Source organism: Gobius niger (assembly GCF_951799975.1).
Source record: "Gobius niger genome assembly, chromosome: 2".
NCBI classification, from domain to species: Eukaryota; Metazoa; Chordata; class Actinopteri; order Gobiiformes; family Gobiidae; genus Gobius; species Gobius niger.
In genome coordinates, this window is record NC_136853.1 from 16,847,631 (window position 1) to 16,857,206 (window position 9,576).

General features: G+C 40.6%; 1 protein-coding gene across 1 annotated transcript; it reads left to right on the forward strand.

Annotated features, from left to right (window-relative positions):
• Nucleotides 1–444: 444 nt before the first annotated feature.
• On the forward strand, nt 445–7,836 carry LOC306959600 (keratin, type I cytoskeletal 18). Its single transcript, XM_079551754.1, has 10 exons — nt 445–584; nt 2,471–2,738; nt 2,928–3,053; nt 3,291–3,373; nt 3,751–3,907; nt 5,409–5,573; nt 5,965–6,090; nt 6,541–6,758; nt 7,312–7,337; nt 7,659–7,836. Exons 2-10 carry the CDS (start codon nt 2,478–2,480, stop codon nt 7,772–7,774), a joined length of 1,278 nt encoding a protein of 425 aa, XP_079407880.1. The 5' UTR covers nt 445–584; nt 2,471–2,477; the 3' UTR covers nt 7,775–7,836.
• The last annotated feature ends 1,740 nt before the right edge of the window (nt 7,837–9,576 follow it).

Genomic DNA, 9,576 nt, shown 5'->3' on the forward strand with positions numbered 1-9,576 from the left:
TGTTTTGTTGCTGCTGGTTAGTTTTGCGGGATATAAAGTAAAATCATTGCAATAATGTTCTGCAGAGAAAGGTCAGTATAAGGGCTTCCCAATGAATTGCAACTGAATCTATATCACAATTGCACCAACCAGTATGAAGACAGTGAATGTGTTTTTCTCAAATAGTCCATGATGTGTCACACTGAGCTCTCGGTATCAAAAAAACATCATTTGCAAATCCAATAGCAATTGCAGTACTGATGGAAAAATAGCAATTGGATATTTTCCCCCCAAAATTGTGCAGCTCTGTTTGAGACATGGCAGTTTGAAAAGTGAGTGCTTCTGAGTGCCACACTTATCGCAAAATACTTTTTTCCCCCTTCACTTTTGCTGTTATTTCACTTTAAACTCACCCTGTTCGGCTACAAACATGTTGTCAATGCTCTGCCTTGTACAATTCAGCGCTCTGGAGACCGACCTTCTTTGAGCGCAGGCCCCTCCCTCGCCGGACACACCTGCATAAAGCCTCACCTGTCCCATCAGCAGCACAGAGCCCTCTGCATTCCTCTGGATCCCACATCACCTGCAACTACAGACACAAAGCGGTGAGTTTAATCCATTTGTTTCCATATATATCAAACCCGCCCAACTGGTCGTCCCGCACAACCCAGTGTATTTACATGCGTTTCCACCGTTGATGGTTTAAGTGCGAGGTTATGACATAAAATATAGTCATGGAAGTTGTTGTTTTTTTGTATCTTGTTTGGTGAACATGAATGTCCTCGCTCACATTCACTGTCATCGCATCTCCCAGTCAGATAATGCTTCTCACGGATTGAGACATCGAGCTCACATCCTGCTCTTTCACTCCCCGTGTATCGCTGGAATCCGCTCGGAAATATTTTTCTGATCATTCCCCGCGTCCTTATCTTTCATGCGAACAACGAGCGCCTGTCTAGTACAGGGTCCTTTGTAGTGTTGTGGGAACGCTGCTGCGAGGATCAGGTAACATCCAGACTGAGAGGTTCCCTTGACCGCTAATCTGCCTATGGGACACACAACGACACGCACTGAGGGACGGACACGGTTCACTGATAAACACAGAATGAAGCGTTGTAAGACACTGCTCAAACAGTTTGCACTTTACTTTACAACACCGTAATAACATGTGAGGAAATAGCATCGTAATAGGAGACAATTTGAAGCCTTTTTGAAATTATTCGCCAGAGCTGCAAAAGAGCTTTTCTGCAGCCATGAAACAGTAGCTTTTTAAACATTTTATTAAGTGCTGTATAAACAGGGGCAACTCACAATGAAACAGTAGCTTTAAATGACCCATGTGGTTCAACTCTCTGGCTTTTGAAGGCATATATTTTCTTGTTAGGACATTTGCTATTTGCACAATCATTCCCTTATGTTTCAGAAGAGCGTTAAGACATTTAACAGCTATATCGGCTCCCACTATATTCATATCCTTACAGGTTTGAGACTTGTGGAAGGAGTGGTATTAGGGATGTAAAGTATAAGTGTGAGTGGTTTCAAAGATACTGAATGCACTAAATCCAGATGAAGACAGCAGACCAAAGGTTGTCTTTTATGTTATTAAACTTTTGAGAACGTTTCTGGCACCATTTTTTCACGAGTCGCTCATACTCATACATGCTATGTACAGAATGATGAAATGTTCTATGCAGTGTGCTCGTAACTCCCAGAATTAAAATAAAACATGGGAAAAAAGTAGAATGTAAAGTAGTTCTTATTGTACAGCTATTTATTATTTATTCATCTATCAGGGATAATGCAATCAACATAGTTCCAATTCAGATTTGCAGCTGATGTGATGCATAAAGAGCTTCTAGCTAGAGCTCATTTTCAACTCTTTCTACACAATTTATGGTAATGTGCTTGTTAAATATTAATAAGCTTTAATAACCTGCTTGTGAACTTTTCGCACACTACTTATTATACTTTTATCTGTTAACATAGTAATAGGCCATTAAAAATACACGTATTCGTAGCCAACCCTTAACCTAACCTTAACCCTAACCCTAAAATGATTACTAATGCTTATTAATACTTAATGAGCACACTTAATCTTAAGTGATACCCAATTTCTAATAGTAAAATACAATACAACATTTCTACAAAACTTTTTCAATCACACATACAGTGCAACAACGCATTCTTTCGTTCAGCCTTTATCTTCAAGACTAAAGCACATTCACAAACACAGAAGTCTCCTCCGGTTTACTATTTACATCTTGCGTAAAGTTTTTAATATTTTGTGATTATTCACCAGCTGTTTTCCAACATGTAACCTCTAACTATTTATTTTGTCAACCCACACAGCTAACCCCCGATAAGAATAGAAAAAGAGCAGGAAACAGTCACGTGCACAGGTTGGAGTCATTCCTTACAGTCTGCATTTTCTGAAGAGTCTTTATGTTGTTACTTATGTTCAAATACTAACTGTTCCACCTGCACTCGGCAGCTGCATCATGTCCTCCAGCATGTCGATGAGGAACTTCTCCGTGTCCCGGCAGCCGTCCTTCTCCTGCCGTTCTCTGATGGACACGGGGCGCGCTCGGTCCCGGGCCTCGGTCTCCTTCACTGCCAGCCCGCTGACCCGCTCAGCCTCCATCGGCCAAGACTTAAACGGCCCAATCAGCCTCCAACTAAATGGACTCCATGGCAACAGCACCAATGAGAAGGAGGCCATGCAGAGTCTGAACAGTCGCCTGGCCAGCTACCTGGACAAGGTTTCACACTGTTAAAACTATTTACAGGGAGCACAGGGGTTTGGGTTTAGTGTCACACTTGGGTTTTTAAAAACATTTTCCTCCTTTGCACACTTGCCATTTGGGATTTAATGCTTTTGAATGACATGTAAGGCCTTCATTTTACCGCAGTCCATTTACTGTGAGACCCTTAATGACTGTCCCGTACAGGTGCGTACTCTGGAACGCTCCAACGCAGACCTGGAGAGCAAGATTAAACAGCTGATGCTCGACCGCATCCCCAAAGGTCACGACCTCGACTCCATGATGGCCCAAGCTCATGCTGTAGAACAGGAGGTATGCAGAGAGCAAACTCTGACATCGCATTCAGGTCACAATGTTGTGAACTGAACTTAAGTGACTTTATTTGAACTCGTTTTTATAATCTGACTCAACACAGCTTCAGAAATGCGGAAAGTTGTTTTTGTCAAGCTTGAAGCAGATGAATAAAATATTATTCTCTATATAATATGAGTAAAACAAGTGTATTATTGAAATAATCACCTCCTCTTTGCTGTGTTGATATATCCACAGGTGAGGAAGAAGACCTTGGAAAATGCTCGTCTAATGTTAGAGATTGATAATGCCAAGTTGGCTGCTGATGACTTCAGAATCAAGTAAGTGCTAAACTGTTCAGAGTGGAATTGCATGGCCAGAACCTGATACTGTGATACACATTTACTCAGTAGGTTGAGGGCGTATTCATAGTCCTCTCTACAATGCTCAAAACTACAAAAGTCTTACAGTCTATATGACCTTTATGTATCATGGGCATTGGATGGGAGTCTGCAGTTGTATCGGATATAAAAACTCATGTAGCTATTATTGTAACTATATAAAATGAATACTCTTTATTGTAATATTCTAGGATATTTGAAGCAGAATTTTACTTGCAGAAAAAAATGTATATGATTTGAGTAAAAGACTGATAACAAACAAAATGGAAATGATTAAAAGATTCATTTCTAAACCCATCATGTTGTGAACTTTTGAGGTGGGAGACTGAGCTGGTGATGTGTCAGTCTGTGGAGCGCGACTGTGTGGCTCTGAAAAAGGCCAAAACCGACCATGAGCAGATCATCGCCAGCCTCCGAGGAGACCTGGACAGCCTGAAAGAGGAGCTCTACTTCCTCAAGAAAAACCACGAGGAGGTCGGTAAATCGCCTCTTTCACATTCATCCCGCTCTCACACACAACCAGATATCTGCCTGACCCACTTCGAGGCACTCAAGAGGTCCATTAGCGTTGGAAAGAGTGAAGGAGGTGGGGGCTTGGAGCGAGAGGGGGAGGAGCCCTCGAGTTACTACAAACAAAAGAGCGTAATGGATCTGGTTTTCCGAACCTGCCGGCATTGTCCAATCAGCTGCTGCAGAGGCGTTGGGTCTACTTTCCCCTGGGGTAAAAAAAGATATTTGCTCTGCTGCTCATCAAAGCTCCGGCCGCTGTGTTCTTGGAGAAAAAATGTGACAATAAACAATGCCTCACAGTGTCAGATACCACAAAGAGATGCAAATGAGACTCCTTCCACAGGTTTATTCCAAGGTGACACTATCAGGATTCATTGGGTTATTATACTGTAGCCTGTATACAAAACATCCGAAAGGCACCAGTTCAGTCTTCTCTAAGATCTGCACTGTAAACTGTATCTTTCTTTCAAGATATAAAACAACACATTAAAGCGCAATCCCAATACTTGTCAGACAAACTGCATTTCGGTTTCATTTCCAAAGCCATGCAGCCCAAACACTATGCTCAGTTAGACCAAGACTTTGTGCCTTTTACGATGACAACAAGAGCACCTGAAACCTTATATCACATCCATCACCATCTTTTGTGAGCAAACATGTCAGGGCGGGGAATAATAGTAGTTACACTCAGTTTCTTTCCCTTCTATAAAATGTATGTCAGCGCCTCTGAATGTATAGCTTTGACTTCCTCTTCGCACTAAACAGCACCTCTGGGATTGGTTGAGAAACCAGATCTCAGTGTCCTCTGCGTGTATACCGTTTCGGCACAAGTTTCCATCCCTGCACAGAACAATGTGGCTGAATGTATTTTAAGTGCTGGACTGTAAAACTGAAAGGAAAACCATACGTGGACATATAAACCAGATCACATAGCACTGAGACATGACATAACATCTGTCACAAAAGGAGAGAGTGAAAGAGAAGCGCCCGACTCATACATGGGCTCTGCATGTGGAGGAGCCAAAAGGCCAGAAGTAAACTGAGCTCTCTACTATTAACTATTGATGGAAAGTGTCTAAATAATGAAGAGACCACCACATCCTTCAAGCCACCACATGGTGTAAGGTTTATACAAATGTTCGTCAAGACACATGCTCAGCACATTCAGCAGAAAGTCCAGTCCCAGCTGGTTTGCCTATGGTTACAAAGAATGCATGCCGAATAATCTGGATCTAAAAAGAAGAGCCAGGGAAGCCCATTTTAACAGTTAGCATTTGTACAAGAAAGCAGGTGTCTCTGATCTGTTATTTAAAAAACAAAATGCAATGTGATAGTTGTGAGCTTTTTGGCAGTAGATAGTCATCAAATTCAGGCTTGAAATGTAGACTATATTTCCAGAGCTGGAGCCTCGGCAAGAAAAATCCTACTGAGTAACATACCCAGCAAAAATGTGTTTGCCTTGTAGGAATTGGAGATGATGAGGTCCCGCATCGCCAGAGATGAGGTGAATGTGGAGGTGGACTCAGCCCATGGACCAGAGCTGGGAACTATCCTGTCCGAACTGCGCACTCAGTACGAGGGGATCGTGAAGAAGAACAAGGAGCATGCTGAGCAATGGTACCGCAAGAAGGTCAGGAGACAGCCCATCCCTATTAAGATACAAAACAAGATAGTGAGCCCACACAAGTCCAGTGTCAGCATTAGGGCCACACTTTTAAATGGGAAATGGCACAAACAGCAAATATTCAGGTGAAATTTTTTAACTAAATATCCTGTCTCCACATGGTTCAGTATAAAACATGCTGACATTGTAGTTTAGACCACCACAAATAATATTTCAGTAGTTTATATTATATTTCAGTCTTCTTCCCTGTGTGCGTGTATAGATAGAATGTGTACAATGAACCAAATCTTGAAAATCTTAATTACTGCGAAATGCAATTATTAGCCCCAATCAGGACAGTTGTGTAAGAGCTGTCATCAGATTAAACAAATGCATTGTGGTCTTTTCTTGGCATCAGCTAGAGACGGTGCAGAATGAGGTGAAGGAGAGCAACGAAGCTCTGAGACTGGCCCAGAGCGAGCTGACCGAGAGGCAGCGCTTCCTGCAAAACCTGGAGGTTGAGCTGGAGAGCCTACACAAGCAGGTGGGAATATAATGTAACTTGATTCTTCTACCAGTGGTCAGATGTAGTGCTTTTCTGTGGACACAAAGATATTCCGTGTTGATAGTTCTCCATAAGTGAACAAGCAAGACTATGATCAGTGTGTCATACAGTCATTTACTAGGAAAAGGCCAGCATGATGTGACTGATGACTTTCACCAGTAGTATTTTATGTACGTTAAACAGAAATCAGTTAGGGATTGTGTTTTTGTCTTGTAATCCCTTGTTGACGGTAAACAGGCTCTCCCACGCTGATAAGACGTCCCAACACAAGCGGGATAGAGTTGCTAATCACGGCTTGTGGATGAACATAGATAGTGAAGTCATTTATTAAGGCTTTGGTTTCTGTCGGAAAACAAAGTCAAATCATATCAACAGGAGGAGAGATCCAGCTGATATAATCATTTATTTGTTCATTAATAATTTGTTTAGATCACAGCACTGGAGGGGAACCTGAGCGAGACGGGTCAGAAATACTCCTCTGAGATGGAGCATCTGCAGACCACACTGGCCCAGATGGAAGACGACCTGTCTCAGCTCAGACTGGAGATGCAGCGCACCAAGACCGACTACGAGCAGCTGCTGCGCATCAAACAGAACCTGGAGATGGAGATCGCCACCTACAGGCGCCTGTTGGAAGGAGAGGAGATGTGAGTATCTATCTATCTATCTATCTATCTATCTATCTATCTATCTATCTATCTATCTATCTATCTATCTATCTATCTATCTATCTATCTATCTATCTATCTATCTATCTATCTATCTATCTATCTATCTATCTATCTATCTATCTATCTATCTATCTATCTATCTATCTATCTATATAGTGACCCAGCATGACCTTTGCTTTCCATCACGTTGGCCTCTATGACGCTCCAGGGTCAGTCAATCAATCAATCTTGCTTTCCATAAGTGCAATGTCATAAAAAAACAATAGTATTTTAGGGTTTCTGGTAGATTTTCGCCGCTGATGGACCCATCGCCATGGTTACACATGCGTTCCATCCATGGACAGTGATGGAAACGCTAATCACCCATGCAGGGTCACTAAAAGGTCACATAGGCGTAGGTTTCCTCCGGGTACCCTACCAAATAAAAAAAAACATGTTTTTTCCCCCACTTGAACAGTGTACCTTTAATTATCAATATTAGTAAAAATCATATTTCAAACACCTAAAAAGTCTTTGTTTTTCTCATTAGGGTCAAAGAAGTTCCACCTCCCAAAAGTGAGTACTCTGCCTTTCATGTCCAAAACAATGACTTGTACTACAAAAAGTGCTTTTGATATTTATGGACTGCTACACACCAGTTTTATCATTACTACTGTGATAAGTGTTCATTATTGTACAAAATAAACTGTGACAACTCCCAGGACGACAAGAGGAGACGGAAAAAACAATCAGTATATCATTACAATGCCGTAGCAAAGGTGTTTTTTTTCTTGCATTGAGTTTGTCAGGGGAATCTATGTTGTTAAAGAATAATATTTTTTGTTCTGAATGTAAAATAGCTTAGCATTTTTAACCCGAGTGCATTGTGTTTTGCAGAGGAGCCCGACGTCCGCACCAGGAAAATAGTAAAGGTCGTCACACAAACAATGGTCAATGGGAAAGTTGTGGATGAGTCCAGTGAGGTGGAACAAATTGAGGAGACTAAGAAATAGACAAAGAAACACTGTCAGTTGAGGTCTTACAAGTCAAATCTGCAATTAAATATGCCCCAAATTCCCACATACGTTGCACCCATGTACGTATGCGAGAATTTGTCGCATAACTCAGTGCTTCCTTTCAGAAAGTTGTCATTCCCTGCTGGTATTTTTTGTGTTTTACCTTAAAGTGTAAAGTAGTGTTTCTAGAGTTACGTGTTTCATTGCTGAACCATAACCTCTGCATGTTTACCCTCTTTTCAGATGCAAAGAAAGATGATAATATAGCATAAACTTACAATTTACTAATAACAGCCTTTTCTTCAGCAATGCATCTGTAGTATATTGCGGTAAACCGACTTTAGTTTGTCATAACCAGCTTTACAACGATATCATAAGCAGTTTTGTGTTTGTATGCTGAATAAAGTTATTTCGTTTCAATCATTCTGTGCTGTACATACTATAATTACAAATACTGTAGTACTGACAACTGTGATATGCACACAATTTAAAATTAACAACGGTATAGTATTTACTGTGTACTGTCTTGGCTCAAACAGAAGATCATTGATTTGTTCATACTCTAAAAGCACCGAAATCAAATGTAAATATTTAGCAATTGTCCTACCTGGCAAAGAATCAATATCAAATAAGAGAAGGGTTAATATGCCGCACTGTATTGAGAATAATCTGGGGTTGTTGCCGTGAGACACACCTCACAAACACACCTCGATCAGGATCTAAACAAGGCAAAAAGTCAATTATGAAGACTTTAAAATTCAACTTTTGCACATTTTTGTTGAGACGGGGCAAAAATATAAAGTTGAACTCTCAGTCAGATGGAAGTCTTCAGTGATTTTTCTTCTCTCATAGTAAATTGTATGTAACACAATAAGGAGATCTTGGTGATTGTGCAGCCCTAGCTTAGGAGGTGGGACTTTGGTTACAGGAGTTTAGCCTTACTGCCTCCATGTGGACAGTTCAGCTACTGCCACTTCCTTCTGTCCCCCCACTTCCTTTTTATTATTGCATTTGTGGTTTATTAATATTGCTAATTGTTTGCTATATAGTTAGATTATTTTTTATTGTACACCTTGACCCATAACTTGCCCTCAAGTATCAACAATGTCTTAGCCCAAAGCATTTGCAACATTTGCGTGTGGACAATGCATATGAAACATGTAACTTAAAAGTAATTTTATTTTAAATACTGTACCTTATTGTGTCATTTAAACCTTTCATTTATTTACCTAAATTAGGGAAGATTGTATGTTTCTTAATTTAATGCATACGCCTCAATAAATTCTTTCCAATGCACCGAAATGCAAATAAATGACCTTTATCATTGTTTTCCCCTGCCCTGAACTTTGACAGACTCCACAGGAGCAGTTTTTATGTGAAGGGTAACCGCTAGTGACACTAAAATGCATATGTTTTATTATGTTTAATGAAAAGAATCCAGACTGCTGGTGTGCTTTCAGATTGTTTTTCCTGTCTGGTTTTAACTGACAGTGGTTTTGTGTAGAAATAATAATCAACAGAGAACAGATAGAAAGATTATGGGATTACGCAGTCCTATAATGTTTCAAAAACAAACCCCAGTCAGACACCACCATTTCAATTTGTCAAGAGAATATAAGAGCTCATATTAGACCCTTCTGTGCTGTAAACCTCGACACAGGAACATGGCTGTAGAATGTTTCACCATGACTGTTTTAAAGGTATTTGGCTCAGGTCTGTAAAGCCTTTAATCCACAGCTGCAATTATGTGGCAGCCCCAAATATCACATGTGCCAAAGTCACTTTAAACCATTACTGTA